The 18,808-nt window shown below is 37.1% G+C and overlaps 1 protein-coding gene across 8 annotated transcripts; it reads left to right on the top strand.

The window, feature by feature from the left end:
- The first annotated feature begins 736 nt into the window (after nt 1-736).
- On the top strand, nt 737-16,209 carry CPSF6 (cleavage and polyadenylation specific factor 6). Of its 8 annotated transcripts, none has more exons than XM_053464462.1 (10): nt 737-883; nt 3,090-3,299; nt 4,126-4,229; nt 5,225-5,370; nt 6,406-6,582; nt 6,966-7,452; nt 7,534-7,667; nt 7,971-8,124; nt 8,542-8,735; nt 15,792-16,209. In XM_053464462.1, the coding sequence occupies exons 1-9, from the start codon at nt 824-826 to the stop codon at nt 8,729-8,731; spliced, it is 1,662 nt and encodes a 553-aa protein (XP_053320437.1). In that variant the 5' UTR covers nt 737-823; the 3' UTR covers nt 8,732-8,735; nt 15,792-16,209. The 8 variants fall into 8 exon arrangements, with proteins under 8 accessions (XP_053320437.1, XP_053320439.1, XP_053320445.1 ...); XM_053464464.1 differs by having other exon boundaries at nt 15,755-16,209; XM_053464470.1 differs by lacking the exon at nt 15,792-16,209 and having other exon boundaries at nt 6,409-6,582; nt 7,552-7,667; nt 8,545-8,735.
- Nucleotides 16,210-18,808: the final 2,599 nt, after the last annotated feature.

Here is an 18,808-nt window from a genome sequence, read left to right as displayed (position 1 = left end):
AACCCCTGTCATACTGAAATTGGCCATACCATCCCTACTGGGTGGCAAGTCCATGTATGTACTACAAAAGTTGTCGTGAGAGTTACAATGGTTCATTTTCTTAAAGTATCTTTTATAAACCAGTCGGACTTTCCAGCAGCCATAATGGACCAATCAGGCCCCCTAGAATATTGTTCTGGTTGCCATAACCTCAATATTGTCGTCCGCCATCATTGACCAGAGCAGCCTCCAACACAGCGCTTCAGCTGACAGGATGGCTGATTGGCCTTGCCTTAACTGGTTGAGCTATGTAATACGCAAGTCCAGCTAACTTAAGGGTGGCCCTTTATAATGTATAACAAATCCAGGGAGTTGAAACCACAGCTCTCCCGCCAAACTCTCGCTTTACAGAATAAATCCCTTAGAGGTACACTTATACTTTGCAAAACATTCGGAACACTTGAGGGTGGTACGAACGATAAATACACACACACAGGCTGGTAACTTAAAAGTACCAATGGTTTTAAATGAATATGGTATCGTCTTCTTTTTTTATAATGACACCAAAGATAGGTTACTAGCACATGTGAGGTACGCTAAAAATAACACAACCGCCCACTCTCGTGCAACTCACTGTGTGTTGTAAAGTTTTCAAACTCAATAAAGTTTTATTAAAAAAAAAATGCAAACTTCCTTTTGGAGGCGCTCTCAACTCCTCCTCTCGTTGCAGCATTGCGTAGAAGTCTGGGAAGGAAGTGAGGCACGGTTTCCCGCTTTGCCCTCCTTCCCCGTCTGAGCTCGCGCCGCCCCCGTGATTGGATCGCGCGGCCGCTCGAGGCAGAAGATGGCGGACGGAGTAGATCATATCGATATCTACGCAGACGTGGGAGAGGAGTTCAATCAGGTAATGGGGAGTGCCGTGCGCGGCTACTTGATTTTAGGTTCCGGCCGTGTTCGCCGAGCGTTCGGTGGTTGTTAGAGAAGGGGCGTGGGCAACGGCGCTGGATGTTATTGTTTTGAGTATCGGTTTGGGCCTAGCTTTAGCTGTCGCTGGTTCTGCCATTTATAATTTTATAGTTTCCCAGTGAAGGTTTGCAGAGCAACCGAGCCATCGCAAGGCCTCGCTCCCTCTGTTCCCTTTGTGTAGGCCTCGTTTTTTGAGAAGGCCGCGCATGCCCCTTATGGAACTCCGCCTTAGCCGATCCACGAGCCCCTCTCTGGCTGTATTGTGAAAGTAGGTGGCGGTGTGCGCGGCCTGGTCCGATGCGGGTGTTGAAGTATTTTCTAAAATTCACGTTAATTGCATTACATAAAACGTGCGTGGAAATCCCTTCCATATAGTTCTGTTGACGTCTTAGGCAGATCTAATGCATACTGGTAGGTCGTGCGTTTCTCGTTATAGATGATATTTATAGGTAACGGCATATTTATTAATATACTGCTTGTTAAGGGAAGCTCCCTAGCACTAAATTCTGGCTTTTCAATCAATAAAAATGAACTTTTTTTGAGGGGGGCATCAGTAAATTCTATTTTTACTTGCGGTGTGGCTTTTTCTTTCATTCCCTGTTGTATGTTCATTTAACTTTGTTGATAGTGTAGTATAATTGTTTGTGTTTCTCACCTTTACGTTTTTCACTTGCTATGATCTGCACCATAGTCTAAAGATAGTGCTCTTTTAGATGTCAACAGTCTTCATCTGGAATGAAACGAATCCCTCAATGATTCTAATCATATTCAAATATGAATGTCTTTACAGTTTCAGAGATTGCGAAACATTTTCTCAGTTGTTGGGTTTTATTTAAGAGAAACAGAGGTCTCATTGTCCACATTTATAGCATTTTTTGAATATATTTTGTGAGTTTCTGATGAAGTATTCATCATACTGAATAGTCACGGGAAAAACTGACTTGCCCAGTACTAAGTGGTGTGGAATGTGAATTTTTGCAGTATTTTTTTTTGTCTGGACCACGTTACAGACCATATCAAATTCTTTTACACCCCTGAATTCTTCACATACAACTGCAAGCAATGATTCACTACCTTTCGCTGTCAAACATACAAAAACTGATGCACACACATGCCGCTCTTATTCAAACTGACACTCACACAGACCAATCATTATTTCTACATTAGTTAAATATTTTAAGGTGTCACCTTTAAAGAGGATAAAACCTTTTAGCAAATTACTAAAAATAAATGAATTAATACAATTTATATATAATTCACTAGGCAAATCAACAGTGAGAAAATTCACTGCCCTACGTTTATAATAAATGTGCAGTCGTTTTGCAGTGAGTACTAAGTTGCTGTTTCATAGCATATTGTCTGTTAGAATATTTGGTGTTTTTAGACGGGGGTGTCCTTGGAGGTTTTTGCATGTTTACCAAGAACTTTTTAGTATGGTTACGCAAAGGTATTCTACATCTTTTTTTTTTCCTTCATTCAAGAGCTGTGGAAACAAAGTTTAGCAAAAAATCCATGCCGTTTTTCTTTCTGCCGGGTAAACTGTTTTCTCTTTATTGTGCTAATTACCTTTAATTAAAACTTAAAATTTCCAAATCTTGACTCTGGCTTTGTTAGTGTTTCATTATCATGATGTATGTGTTTTTGAAGGTGGATGCATAAACACTTTGCCTTAATTTTACTGTGATTGAGATTTAGGATTATTTTACTGATCTCTGGAAGCAACTTTGTACCTTGGGTTCCCTTTTACCCGGGCTGCGTGATTCTCTCTCGTTGGTAATTTTTGCCACGTGAGAAGCATTGCATTACGATGGTGGACTTCAGAGGAAGATGTTTTATGGCAGCGTAAGCTTTTCATTTGATGTACATCTTAAAAAGCTGGTCATGAGTTATATTTGGTAACGTACATTGCATAACAGTATCGTGATTTATGATCCTTTGGCATTAACTGCTGGGTTTTTTTTTCTTCTTCTTCTGTAGATGTCGTTATATATTTGGTAGGGTACCTACATAGGTATTTGTTACTTGAAGCAGAAGAGTTTGACCTGACTTCTCACACTAAATGGTTGTACTGTCATGAGCTGCACACGAAGCCATGGTACTGTCTAGATGAAGCCAGGTTTATTATTCATGTTTTTATATTCTAGGAAACTGAATATGGTGCTCATGATCAGATTGAGCTATATGAGGATGTCATGTCTCCCTCTGCAAATAATGGTGATGCTCCGGAGGACCGTGACTACATGGATAACCTTGCAGCATCGGTTACAGATGAAGTAGTGAAAGGATCTGCTCCTAATGTCGTATATACTTATACTGGTAAAAGAATAGCGCTGTACATTGGAAACTTAACCTGGGTAAGTTAGTCTTTTACATTAACTAAAAATTAATAGAACAAAATTCCTGCCCATCTGTGTGTGTGTATTATATTTCACTCAATTTTCTTTTTGTTTGTGATGAAGACTCTACACGAATTATTGTACCTGAAAACTGTGTCTTGAAATAAGTGTGTATGAGGTAGCACAGTGTGCTGTTTGCCAAAACACTGAGCTGGTTCTTAGACACATCTAGTCTGCCCATTTTTCCTGAAGACTCAGACATTGATCAGTTCTTGGTCTTGTCTTAAAAAATCTCATACAGTGAAGAAATGTAATCATATACATGTTTCCTTGCCTACCACTGTCTTGTGCCACTTTGTGAACTGTTCCATTGGAAGGTTTTTCCACCTCTTCAAACAGGCTATTCATGATTAAAAGAAAAAGAAAAGAAAAACCCTCGAGCATGTCTTAAGATTCTGGAGGTCTGGGCCTCACGCTAATTATCTTGATGATTGCATGTTGCATTTGTCTTTGCTTATTATATTATGGCTGCTATATTGGGGACTGTTGCCTGGTTCCTGGTATTTGTCCTTTACTGTTAAACCATATAACTGAGGATTTTTAAGAATCTGCCCAATTAACTAACATCTACACCTGGTTGAAAAGCCATTTGTTCTTGAATTTCTGTCTATTTTGTTAAACATTATGTCACCTCTTATGTCAGTCTTTTATTATAGTCTACTTGCAGTGAAATCTAAATTTTCAATGATATATACTTTAAATTGGCATTTACTTCATATTGAATATATAGTAAAGTTTGTTATTTAGGTGTTTCTCATGCTTTGATTTAATTTTTTATGTCTAGTGGACAACAGATGAAGATTTGACAGATGCTGTTCATTCGCTGGGTGTTAATGATATTTTGGAAATAAAGTTCTTCGAAAACCGAGCCAATGGCCAGTCAAAGGGGTAAATCTAAACTTTTTGCTTTATAGTAGTAAATGTGTATACTTGCCACATGTTAAAATACCTTTGCCCCTTTGGTTTTCAGAATACAAGTACGTCAACATTTATGTCTGACGCAAAGCAGTGTATATGTGCTCTAACGCACATTAACCGTTTCTTAAAATGAAGCCAATTGATCTATATATTTAACAAAGTTCGCTCCAACTCATGGAAATACAAATGGGATGTCCACAAGTTCTAAACTTTTCGAGATTCCTCTTCATAGATTGAATGCAGATGAATGCACTTCTGTGGGATTTAAGGCTTATTTTCACAGTTCCCTGTCATCCGTGTTTTGTAGAGATCTCCAAGCTGTTTAAATGAGGCCCCATTTTATTCCCTCTTAAAGATAAACTGCAAAAATTACCCCCCCCATCTATTTGCTGTGCTGGAGATGTGTCCAGCTAAACACCTTCTAGCGCTTGATATACTTCCCATCAGTCGGGTTTGACAAGATGTGAGGCATCTGTCTGTGGGGACCTCTGTAGCTTTTCCCTAAGGTATTTATTGTAAGTTTTTTTTGAATGCATTAATAGGGAAGTACCTATTAATTTCATTTGCATTCATTGTTCAGGGGCCTCCCTGGAGACAGGAGTGTCACCTTAAAGTTATTAGGAGGTTAAAAAAAAAGCAAATGTTCCTGCTGGTGCTCACTTCTGCCTGCTGTTTTCCACCTGCTGTTCTCTTCAGAAACAGTGTCTGAGAGTACAGGAACCAACTGTTTCCAAACTTAACAGTGAGGATTCAGCTGTGCTGTGTGGTCACTGCCAGCGCCTCTATTTATGAGACATTGGCTTTGCAATGAACATCCCAGTCATGCAGGTGAGAGTGGGCATTGGCAGGTAAGTTTGAGGCAGGGGTTGTGCCAGCCTTTTCAATGTTTTTGTGCTTCCTCCTTCACATACCAGTTTGTGTATACATGTATGCATAATATGTATACTTTTTTTTGTTTGTTTAAGGTTTGCACTTATATGTGTTGGCTCTGAATCCTCTTCTAAGAAGCTCATGGATTTGTTACCCAAGAGAGAGTTACATGGGCAGAGTCCAGCTGTCACACCATGCAATAAGCAGTTTCTTAGTCAGTTTGAAATGCAGTCAAGGAAAAGTAAGTATTATATTAGTATAATGGTTTACTTAGATGGCATAACATTTCTAAGTTGAGTATAATCCATGCCTTATCTATCTTAAATGTGTAGTTGTGGAGAGAGATTGGGGGGAAACAAGATTGATTGGGCAGCGTGGATCAAGTTGGAACTATATTATGTGTGGAGTCTTGTATTGTACTGGTTAACAACCAATGAGACATTCTATAAAGGTTTTTTATTTATTATATAGAATAAGTCAACCTTAGTAGTTGTAAAAATAAGGTTTGAAAAATTGTTTTCCTTAAGTATATAGTTTAAAAAACACATTTACTTATTGTTGGTGCCCAGTTCGCCTGCTGTCTGGTCCCTGGTATTAGATGCAGACACCACCCTCCGAAAGTACTAAGAGCTAACAGATGCACAACTCCACATTTAAACATCTTTTTAGATAGAGGTGGCTCCTGTACCATCAGTGCCTTTTTTGTGTACTCACTACCAGGGACCAGATAGCACACACACAAGTGGGCACAGACCAATAAATGTGGTACAATCCTGCAAATATTTTTATTTAAAAGTTTGCCACTTTAAACGTTTGTATGTGTATGTTAAATCTTTTGATTTGGTTTCCTATGTGAGAATACATGAGACTGTATTATTATCCTATCCTAGAATAATACATCCCAGCTTTTAAGAAAGAGGCCACAAAAAAGACATTCTATATTGGCAGCAAATAATTATTTTGACTAATAACCTGTGTTGTGATACAGTGGTTGTTATTGTTTAAATATGTAAATGATCTTCCTGTGTGCCACTGAGAGCCAAGGCTTTTCTTGGAGAACACACTTATTGGACTAGTGGGATGTTCTTTTGGGATTAAAACATGATGGTAGGTGTGTAATAGAGAGCATGCGATTTTGTTTTTGGGGAAAATTTTATTTAAATAAGGGTATTTATAGCAAAAGTGCAGACAAAAAACACAGAAGGCAAACAGCTATTCTTGCGGAGATTTTGTATCTTTTGAGATGTAGGTACTTTCTGTTGTATTCCTATTGTTGCAGCTGCACAGGCTGGCCAGATGTCTGGAGAAGGAAAGGCTGGTCCGCCAGGTATCAATGCTCGTTTACCATTCCCACCGGGTGGCAGGGGGAGGGGACGCTTCCCAGCTTCTGGTCCTGGTGGTGACAGATTTCCTGGACCAACTGGACCCGGAGGGCCTCCACCACCTTTTGCTGGTATGTTAACTAGCAACTTAAAGGAAAAAAAAGTTTGTCCTTAACTACAAGGCCTTTGCCTGCCTTCTGTGTTTCTGGCACTTAATACAAATAATGCTTTGCTAATGAGTTTTATTATCTTATGGAAGACTTGTGTTGCATGCTTAATATGAATTAGACTTTAAAAGCCAGTAGCAATTATGTTGTTGCGCACTGTCACTCTTTACCGTACTTGAAGAGCTATAGAAAATTGTCGCTTTCACTAAAGATCAACTGCAACTCGTATTGTTTTTTGTTTGTTCTGTTAGGTCACGTTATGTCAAGTTAAACATTTCCTGTTTTTGATTTGTTGTTACATGGCCTATAGCTTTAAAATCTAATTGTATTTCTTTTTTCACTCAAAGGTATTACTCCTCCAAGACCACCCATGTGCCCACCGGGTCCTCCAGGACCCCCTGGCCCACCTCCACCCGGACAGCCGCTTCCTCCACCATTACCTGGTCCACCAAATCGTGGTGACCGGCCACCACCGCCAGTTCTGTTTCCTGGACAACCATATGGACAGCCACCCATAGTTCCCATTCCTCCTGGGCCGCCACCTCCTGTATATGGTCCTCCACCTGGCCCCCCACCTCCTCAACAAGGCCCACCTCCACCACCTGGTCCCTTTCCTCCACGGCCTCCTGGCCCTCCTATGGCAATTGGACCACCACCTCATTTACCAGGTCCTCCTCCAGGAGGACCCCCACCAGCTCCACATGTTAATCCAAACTTCTTTCCTCCTCCTGGCAATAGTGGTATGCCGACATCAGATAGCCGTGGTCCTCCTCCATCTGATCCGTATGGTCGACCGCCTCCATATGACAGAGGGGACTATGGTCCGCCCGGGAGGTTAGTTACTACTCTAAAATCATGGGGGTTTTTTGTGTGTTTTTAGTTTAAAACGTTGGTTCAACTGTTGGTTGAATAAAGACTTCCAATATCTTGCAGAGACTTGGATGCTGTTAGAACACCTTTAAGTGAAGCAGAGTTTGAAGAAATAATGAATCGCAACAGAGCAATTTCAAGCAGTGCTATTTCCAGAGCTGTGTCTGATGCCAGTGCTGGTTAGTGTGTTGTCTTAGCCATATCGAACTGGCTTCTGATTAACATTGTTTGGGTTTCTTGGAGTGGGAGGGGGGGTTTAGGGGGACAAAAATTTGCCGTCCAGGCAGGGTCTGGTATTTTTCCTAAGGGGGGGAAAAGAGGTACTCTATATCCAGAAAAACCCTATATAGAAGTCATATTGCATTAGCTAAATTTAAAAATGTAAGCATTTAATAAAATTTTTTATTATAATTATGCATAATATATGAAAGCTTAATGTTAAATTATGACTGCATCCTTCTAATTTCTTTTTTTTCTTCCAGGAGATTACGGAAGTGCTATTGAAACTTTGGTTACTGCTATTTCTTTAATTAAACAATCTAAAGTATCAGCAGATGACCGTTGCAAAGTCCTCATAAGCTCTCTTCAGGATTGCCTTCATGGAATTGAATCAAAGTCCTATGGTTCAGGTTCTAGGTAATGTTTTGTCTGGTTATACTTGTTGAAGGGCATGGTTGAAAAACTATCGAGTAGCATCAATGTCTAATACAACTACATAAATTATTTATGTGGTTAAATTATTTTTTGCAATCCCTTGATACAAAATATTATGGGCTATTAGGCTATTCTTGGAGATGGTTGACATATATTTTACTCTTACTAGCCATTAAGAAACAGTTGTCTGCTTAGAAATGGCTGAATTAATAACTTAATCTAAAGAGATCCCAATTTCAGTGTCGGTGAGGGAAAGCAGCCAACCAATTTATCAATAACAAGTTCAAGTGTGTTGTATCTAAAGAACTGTCACTTGTTCTTGTTTTAATGTGAAATATAAAACATGTTGTGTTAATAAGCAATTGACATATAATTAATTAACCAAGTGATTTCCTTTAGAAGGCGTGAGCGTTCAAGAGAAAGGGACCACAGTAGGTCAAGAGAAAAGAGCAGGCGCCATAAATCACGTAGCAGAGATCGTCATGATGACTATTACCGGGAAAGGAGTCGTGAGCGGGAGAGGCATCGTGACCGAGAACGTGACAGAGACAGAGAACGAGACAGGGAGCGGGAGTATCGTCATCGTTAAGCAGGTGGGTAATAAAATCTAGGCATTCAGGGATTCATAGAGCAGCGTAAATTGCATATTCAAATTCATACACACACACTGGTAAGTAAAAAAAAAAAAAAAAAAAAAAAAAAGTTATACATACATGTTAATCTTAATTTGTGATGATCTGTTAATGTCAGACAAATCACAGTATATCAATGAGGATTTCATTAAATATAAGAAATGAGTGTCCTTGAACCTTCGTATGCGTAGAATTCTGATTGGTGTCCACAACATTTTTTTTCCTGGTGCATATGTATGTTTTACAGTTTGTTTTTTTTCTTCTGCCTTTGATACTAGTAATGTCTTGATTAATACCTGAATGCCTAATGCAATTTGTTTTTATTGCATTTCAGTGGCGGATAGGTCTAAAAAAAAATGCCAGATCTAGAATTTGTCTCACGCCGATTGGTTACGAGGATGAGCATTGCAGGCGATCCTATCTCATTGCTCCAGCAATGAGAAATGCTTGTTTTCAAACCAAATTGGAAGGGCATGTATTTATTACATTTATTATTTGGAGTAAAATGACAGCTATCCAGACTGCCTGTCTGCTTTAATTAAGTACATTCCAGCTAAAAGTAATTAGCTGAAAGTCAGTCTTTTTTTAATCCGGTTTACATGTGGCACAAAAGCTCACGTGAGTAGTACCAGCTTTAATCATATGTACACTTGTTCTACCTCAGGTATGTTAAATACCTTATCTAAAATACATAAGGGTGCATATAAAGAGTGGTTGTAGTATTCTAACTAGATAACCGTTTTTGTGGTCTTTTTTAATACTTGGCATCATAGCCTCAGTTTTATCTTGGTGTTTTGCATTTCTTTTAAGACAACAGTCTATTGTTGCCTCCACGGTGTCTCTGACATAATGCATGAGAAAACACCAAACCCGTAGATTTAGTTTTAAAGATTGTGAACATAATGCATTGCTGTAAGTGCCCCAATGTTTTACGTGTTTTGTAAAAGTCATCCCTGTTTTTTAAATGGCTGCACCTGGCAGTCATAATCTCACCTTTGGCTTTTGCTCCTCTAGCTTTAACGTCCATTTTAAGGGTCCACATTAAGCCAGTCTTTTAACATATTGAAAATTACATCCCTGTGTGGCACACTACTTCAGTAGTTACTGGGTTTTTTTTGTTTTTCTTGTACCTAAATTTTGCACTTGGTATGAATTAGTTTTTTAATTTAAATTATGAGAATGATAAAGTATTAGGCGTACCAGGTTGTGAATGATAATAGCAACAAGTCATTGCCAGTTAAACCCTATCAACATTCACTTTAAACACACACACGCATGTGAGGCTTGTGCTAGTTCGGGTGTTCACACTAGTCATTGTATGCAATTCAGTATTTTCTGGAAAATATATAAAAATGATTTCCCCTAACTTATTTTCCACTCTTGCAGTATAAAACTTCCAATTAAAGGTGCCGTTTCATTGGAACATGATAGCAGTGTTGAACGGTAAAAACGTTCCAGAACACAATCAATGAATGTATATTTTTGCCTTATTTATATTTGCTGAAGTTTCAGCTGGAGCAGTACCTTTAAACCATGTATTATACATTGATGTCACTTTTATTGGAAAATATAATGCATTCTACTAGTCTTCCTTAACAGATTATAAATAAGGTTTGGAATGTTACCGTAATAGGTAAAAAGTCTGAACTAAAACAACCAAGCAGCATACTATTTGTAAAAAAAAAAAAAAAAGATTCCTAAAGAAGTGAACAAACGATATACTCATCACTTGGGCATCTTGGAATAGCTTGTTCAATGTATTCATTTTTTCACGTGTCTGTAAGATGAATTTGCCATCATGTGGCAGATTAGCTCCAGGTCCATTGGGGCAGCGATGTAATAAAATTTGCACATGGGTCTTTTTTTTGCTACTATGTTGGAGAGGGTGAAAAGTCCACTTGGTAATAAAATGTGCTGAAAACTTGATGTTTTATCTACTGAAAGTCGTACACGTTTCTGTTCCATCACAATGTAATTTCATTGTTTGTGAGCTGGGTAAACAATCAGTTAAGGTAACAAAATCCAAAATAGTTTTTGTGGGACTTCTTGTTGAGAATGTGGACTTTCATGATTCAATATCTAATAATTTCTATTATACAACGTGTGTTTTATATAAAAGCAAGTCCACTGTGAAGGTAAATAAGCAATATATTTTTGTAACCGCCCATGGTCTTAAACTTAATGTGAATCTGTCTTCCTGGGAGTAACCGGAACATTGTGCTAACAAATATATTTAAAGCGGATCTGTCCTTCTTAAAGGCTGTCAGAACTAACCTTATTCTACGAAAGGTGAGAGGTATTCATGCAAAATCTTGACAAATGTCAGCGAATTAAATACGAATCTCACGATTCACGGATAACAACCGCGCACGTACATACATGCACGCTCCCTTTTTTTTTACTTTTAAAAGTAGTCTAATCAAAATTCTTTTCATTTTTAGTGTATGCTTGAGTCCATTGTGCCTTTTCTCTAAAATATTTGACTGCATGCAAATTAGAGATCGGGACATTTAGTTACTGGGGTTAGAAATGGGGTAAGTACTGTATCTCATTAACGGCACTCCTGGCTGCCTCCAAGAAGCCCGTAAAGTGTTGGCATGGACGCTTTTTGCACATGCTCAGTGTCGCTTCCACCAAGGTAGCAGCCGATCACACATGCTAGCAAAACCTTAGTGCTCAGATAGCAAACGTGATTGACTGCTGCCTCTCGAACTGCTCAGCATGGGAGTTCTACTGAGCATTATGAAGGAAGCATAGTGCAGTACAATCCACGCTTTCAGTAGCTAAATGCCAGGAAACCCTCATTTTCTCACTCCAATAACCGAAGAATACCTGCATTGATCTGCATCCAGTCACATGTACTGGAGTTCAAGCAGAATGGACACCAATATGCATTTACCATGAAAATAGGAAACTTTAATGTTATACAGACTAGAGTCCCACTGTCCAACGCTGTGGAATATATTGTTGCTATATAAATCAGTAAATATTAAAAGGGCTTTGGGACAGATCCACTTTAAATGTGATTTTCAATTAGTAATATGTATCCAAACTATCACTTAGACACTTATTTATTTTGTATGTTTTCCCTTAATTGTTTTTTTTCGTGTAGTGAGTTACTTCTCAATGTTTGTTATAAAGCCTAAATGAATGCCTTAACACAGTCTAATAAGATACATTGCTACACTATTTTCATTGTAGTTAAAACAAGAGATTTAAAACTGGAAGTTGTAGTAAAGTAACGAAAGTCTTTTTGTAACTTTTAAAATGCTGTACAGTTAGAGCTTTAGTTTTAATGTATTACTAAAATCTACCTCCAAAATGCAAGTATATGTACAGTATTCAGAAAATGGAATGTACATATTTTAACGAATGGGATACTTTATATTGTGTTATGTACAATGGGGTAGGACTGCTAATCTATCAGCTGTACACAAATAACAGCAGACTCGGTCCCCCTACTCCCATTGCAGGCATCCTTCTGAAGGCGGTTAGCAAAACAATGATTTGGAATTGCCTTTGTTACTACAATGATGTATTTTATTACAGAATGACGTGTGTGGAGTTTCCATATGTGGAATTGGGATTATTTGGGTACAGTTACCTTTTATATATAAATAAATAATGGGTCAGACCCATTTGCTACTAAAATTTTGTGCATGATTGGTTGGATCGCTTTATAGCAAACCGCTAAATGAATCTGATATATATCATGGGCTGGTCCTGTACCAACAGGCATACTTGCCAAAATAACTCTTAAGGATGTTTGCAGACTATGGAGGATTTCAGCCACGTTTCTATTAGTATTATATGGAATAGTGTCAGCCTTAACTTATAGCATAAAAGAGCAGAATGTTTCTACTATTATAGCTGTCATCCATTGAAAAATGAGGGAACATTGCATTGTTTTTAAAGGGACTGGGTTTTCCATAGTAATCTGGCAACTTTCTGTGAATTGTAAATTTGTTTTAGTGTAACCATCTTCACCAATTTATGGTATTATGGAACATGATATATAATACACACACATATATATATTTATACCAATTTTTATAAAAGAATGCCTGCGTCTAAAAGTGGCGGTGTCTGAAGCAACTCAGATTTTTTTGTATAATTATGTATACTGTGTAGGTGAAGGCAGAGTAATACTAGATACCAATTTGGTACTCTGGGTGTAAAATCAGCTTGTAGTTTATGCAAATTTGCATATAAGTAATATTTACAGCGTGGATAGGTAAGCTGGGTGAGGAGGAAGGCATTTTTGTGGCATTAACTAAAGCCAGTGTTTGGACAGTAATCAAACCTCTAAGAGTTGGGACCTAGAAAAGGCATCTTATATCGCTTAACTTCTAAAAACGCATCACAAGATGTAACATCACACTGTTGGCTCCTCCATTTTTCCTCCTGTGGTCAAGTGCTTTTTACTTGGTTATTGGTCAGTAGCTATAAAGTCTAAAGTCCTTAACTGGGGTTGTAAACTTCATATCACTTTTTTAATGTATTTGTTGCATTTTGCTGATGTAAGTTTGACTGGTCTAAATTCTGAAAACAGCATGTATACATATAAAGTAAAAAAAAGTCTGTTTTCCAACATCTGCAAATGTGTGTACTCCGTATATTCCATGTATATGCATTTAAACTTTTCTTAGTACATATATTTGCCATTTTTATGCATTTATACGTTTTGGGTGTTTGTTTTCTTTAAAGCAATACATGTCAATCATTGCTGTAGCGTGCAGTTTCTCTGTAAAGTACTAATACTTTAAATACTTTAAATATTTGGTTAAAGGCATACCAAATTTAATTGACTTAGGGCTATATTTGAGGACTTTTAAAGATGAGAATATGAACTGAAGTCCTTTGTGTTGTCTATGCTTTCAAACAGAAATAAGTTGGGCATGTGTAATGCGTGTAAACACACATAGCCAGCAGTGACGTGCTGATTGTTCCCTACTTGATCCCTTATATGCATGTGTGCGGTTTCTAATTGTTGTGCAATAGAGAGGATTGTCACTGAAACATGTTTAAAGATTCCCAATAGTAAGGTTTTAAAGGGGAACTGCCATATCCAGAGTGACAACGTTCATTAAATGAAGCGCTGAAAAACATGGTATTAGATTTTCGGTCATGTGCCTCCTAGTATTTGAGGTTCTCTCCTCAGTTTCACCGTTGCGCAGCTCTCACACAAGGCAAGATAACCTTTTAAAACCCGACAGAGCGGCTAAATGGCGGCTGTCGGATAGTAAAAACAGTAGCAATCGGGGGTTAATTTGGAAATGTGACCGTTCCCCTTTAACATAAACATGGTTTGAAGTGTAGATTTCAGGTGCTAAATCATAATTTGCAACAATGTTCTTAAAGCGACTGGAAATTGTGTAGAAATCACTGTACATTTTAATATATATATAGATATGTATAGCTAGGTATATATACATACACACTACTTGACTGCTGTTTTAATCTGGAAAATATTAACTTAAGTCATCTGCTTTCAAATTCTGGACTAGGTGCACCAATGAGTGAAATTCTTGTAACCTAATAAAAATGGCTTACTGTTTTCTTGTGGTGACAGACGAATTAGTGGAGCAGTTGTTTGCTTGTCTTAGTCTAGACTTGAGGTGGTGAATAGGATTGTTCATATATACATTTCATTGTGACACTGCGTTTGAATTGTACGTCTAGATTAGACATCTGAATGTGCCAGTTACGGTAAACTGCTTTCAGCACAAGCAGAATATGGACACCATGCCAGTTGACTGCATTGCTTCTGTAATTATAGCTTCTTTGATTGTAAATAGTTGTGTATATATATTGAGGTACATCTGAGAATAAAAGTTCAACTCAATATACATGTTACCAAAACTGTATTAGCACCCTAATAAAATGAAGGAGGATGACATTTTTATTTTTAAAATGTAGATCATGTTAGGTTTAATATACAGTAAATATTGTGTATATGGGACTCTCACTAATTTTGCCTATAAAAGATGAATTCTGCTGAACAATTAAGGGAAAAAAGGTCTACAGCATTAATATCTCTTAAATATTCATAAGTAAGGTCTGGTTGGCCCAACATGGCAGCCCCAGTTCTACTACATGCTGTAGAATGATGCTTGGTTTTAGTATTAAAGTGTAAAATAAAGGTGAAGATAATTTAACATTTATGCAAATAGAATCATATTAAATATCCATGTAAATTTATCAGTCTGCAGTTACTTGCTCTGACATTTGTGTATGTTAAGCATTTTAATTGTGTTTTCCAAATTTCATTCCCTTGCCTTTGTTTGTAAAGGTCTTGATAACGGAGACTATATGTTTTGTCACCTTTATCAAACTTGATCCTTTACCTTTTGGTCAATGTAATATTTGGTGTGCAAATGTACCCATTGCCAAGCTTCTAAAATATAATATCCAATTTGTTTTGTTACTTTTTGGGCTGTACATTAAAGTTGGCCTTTCCCAATATGCTGGCCTCTGTTAATATTTGAATGTATGCATCCTTATCGCAAAATTTAAATCTTCCAGAGAAAAGGGCTCTTGGAAAACGTTCCCAATCAGGTCGGCCTCTATAGCCTGTATGTTATAGGATCATTTATCAAAATCTGTGTAATATCCAAATTGATTTTATTTTTAATGTGAGTTTAAAAACAAAAGCCTAAATTGTCGCACTATTGGGAATCTTCTAGCGGCAATATGTTCATTTAATAAATGAAAGTAAAATGAGCCCTTTTTTGAAACATTTTAAAACCTTTCCCTGTTAACTTCAGATGAGATCAAATATTCCACCTGGTTGCTAATTTGTGTTAAGAAGGCAATCGTGCCTACAGTAGTCACTCTCCACTAACTTCATAACACAATGTCGATGTCCAACTTTGAAGTTAATTATTTAGTGTTCTATATGCAGTAATGTATTTTCTGTTCTGTAATATATATGTATTTGTATGCCAAGTAGAACTATATGTATGCGTTATGTATTGTAGCAAAAAATCTACATCACAACATTTTAACACGTTACAGCTGTAAGAAGAGGAGCATCTTAAAGATCACAAGTGTTTTCACCATGGAGAGGAAGACGCTCATCCATCATTTTGCTTCATATGATTCGACCTCTCAGAATTCATGGATAAAATGAACAGATCTAGATGTGAATAAAGCATATCTGCAAACATGGTAACCAGTAGATCTTTTATTTTTATGTTGCTTCAATGTTTTATTTCAATGAAACCTGTGTGACTCAAACATTAATAGCTTTCTGCAACTTTGACTGGTTATTCATTTTTGGCAATTTCTAGTGTACAAGCATTTGGAAAGTCCTGTTCTTTCTTGATTTTATAGTTATTTGTTCTTGTTGAAAATGTTCATGTTCTGATGATACCTGTAAATGGCACCACCTCGAATACAATAGATGTAGTGTTGTAATAAAATGTTAACCGGGGCTGATGTGTAAAGCTGTTCACATTATTTGGTGTTTACACCTCAGGGAAAGTCTTGTTTTAGCAATATTTTTACAAAGAACAATACCATTTTTTATACCACGTAAACTGCACAGCTGATCATGTTTGGCTGTACGCTTGTTTTCAATGTCTGTCTCCTGTTTTTAATTGTCTGTCACCACTGGGTATGGGAATCCGAAGTCTTAATGCAACCTTCAGAATTTAAATAACTCTGAAACTGGCCAATTCTGTTTAACTCAATAGCGGCTAAATACTTGACCATTCCTTTCTAGATAGAAAACTGCCGTTACCGCAACGCGTTTGATTTGTCGCCATCGGTTTTGCAAATTTGCTGTGAACATAGGTGTCCTGAATGATTACTCCATTTTCCCCCCAGCTTTGGGCAGTACTTTTGCATTTTGTTTCAGCTGGTTGTTGAAATCTACATTTTCATTAAACCCTAACTTTTCTTTCTGTGAAAGATTTAATGTAAATCTTTACTTCATCCTAGTTGAATGCTTGGCTTTGTTCTCAAGTTTTCAAGACCTTTGGCTAACTTTCCTCCCACACATAGGGTTCCAGCTATAAGATTATATATATATATATATATATATATATATATATATATATATATATATATATATATATATATATATATATTCCCACATGGTATAAAATAAATCCTTTCACAGTTTATAACAAGCCAAGGAGCTTCCCTTGTTTACAGATTGGGATTGTTACTTTAAATAATTTCCATAACTTGCAACTGTTTCACTTTAATATATGTTCTTTGCATATTTTATACTTGTTTTGTAAAGTAGGAGGTACAGTTTAAAGGGTTTGATGCTTTTTCTTCATTACGTGTTAGAATTGCTTTGTCATAACACATGATCCCTGTAAAAAGTTCCATTCAGTTGCTCATTCTCTAGACAAAGTACTGGATTACAAGGTAAGTGACCTGTTACCGGCTAAACGTTTTTGCCTTTGTAAATAAAATGCCGTCGGCACCACTTACTCATTGTAAAATGGTTATAATCCTTAGTTTTGTACTACCATAAACCTTATCATCGTACTGCTTTAAATAATTCCTCTACCGTTGTTCTCCATTGTTTAGAACCTAACTTTTTTGCTGCATGATGTCCCTTTAAACACAGTCTGCAGGCTAATTATTTGTACTTTCTCCTTCCACTTCTTTAATACATGCTGTCGCAACTAGAAAGCCTGTTATTGAAGTGTCACATTCTGATTGTTGTCGCCCATACAATTAATTGGCTGTAAAATGTTTTTACTTATGTGTAATGTGTAAATATTGCCTGTACATGCTGAAACCCACAATGCAACATTTTTCCAACCTACGATTGTTAATGTGATACAGTATTTTAGTTATTACTGTTACTTTGTGCAGTGTGTAACTTGCAAATGGTTAGTGGTTTTTAAGTACTTAGATTGTTTACAAGGTAATATTTGCAAACTTTTTTTTATATATATAGGTAAGTTTGGGAAGTGTGAATTAAATCCTTTTTACATGCCTGTTTTTCTTGTTCACCCACTTTAAAATGTTGGTGTTTTGAGAATAATAAAATTATTAATCAATAGTACGAACATACTTTTTGAGTTGGTTTCCCTAAGCCATGTCCTAACTATAAATGCTGCTGAACAGATCTTAAGGTGTGTTAGTTGGCATGGTCTGGTGAATAATGCATCTTTGATTCCGATATTTATTTTTGGTACTAATTATTTTAGTATTACTTTTAAGAGCAGAATTGCATACACTTGTATCTACACTAAAACTTAAAAAATCCAGCTCTTACGTTTCCATTTTTTTAACCCCCCTCTCCCAACCAGTATCATGGAAACCTGTACGCAACACCTCTTTTGTAGAGCAATACAATTTTACTCTTTGGGTTAAGATTTGGGAGGTCGTATAGCCCACCACTTCATGTTATTGCTCAATGATCACTTATAGTTTAGATTTAGACTTATCGTACACACTCCTCTTAGATTGATTTTCTTTTTAGCTACTGAATTAGTGACCATTTAATCTTCAACCGAAACATAGTAGAGAGGAAGCAGAGAAACACAACTTTGTAATTAATAACGGATCATTAAAAAACATATTCAACATCCGGTGTGCTACTGTGAAGTAAACGCCCCATAGAATGTAATACCTAGAATACCTTGGGGGCTTTAAGACTTTCACACATGAAGCTTGCATGCATTACCTTAATTGTGAACCAAATGGCCCTATTTTTATCTTCCTGTCCAGCTCCCTTTGTAAGTTGCTACAGCCCACAAACTTTTGTAAAAGTAATTGTGCAGCAAAGCTTAAAATCTGAAAAGAATGTTTTCCTACAACTATATGTGCAGTTTTTTTTTGTAAATGTATCAGTTGTAATCACAAAGATATATAATTACCAATCTGATTATGGTGGGGCATGTTAGAGCTTTAGAAGTGATAGGAAAGAACAGGGTAGCTTTGTGATACCAACTGGTCCACTTTAATGTCCAAAATGTAGGAATGTCCCCCCCCCACTTTAGTATTACATAATTATTTCACTTTGAATATTTGCTCTGAAATACTGATTAAGTGTGTCACATTAG

This window comes from Spea bombifrons, chromosome 4 (genome assembly GCF_027358695.1).
Source record: "Spea bombifrons isolate aSpeBom1 chromosome 4, aSpeBom1.2.pri, whole genome shotgun sequence".
Classification (NCBI taxonomy): domain Eukaryota; kingdom Metazoa; phylum Chordata; class Amphibia; order Anura; family Pelobatidae; genus Spea; species Spea bombifrons.
The sequence above is the reverse complement of the archived record's forward strand: the minus strand, read 5'-3'. Positions and strand labels throughout refer to the sequence as shown.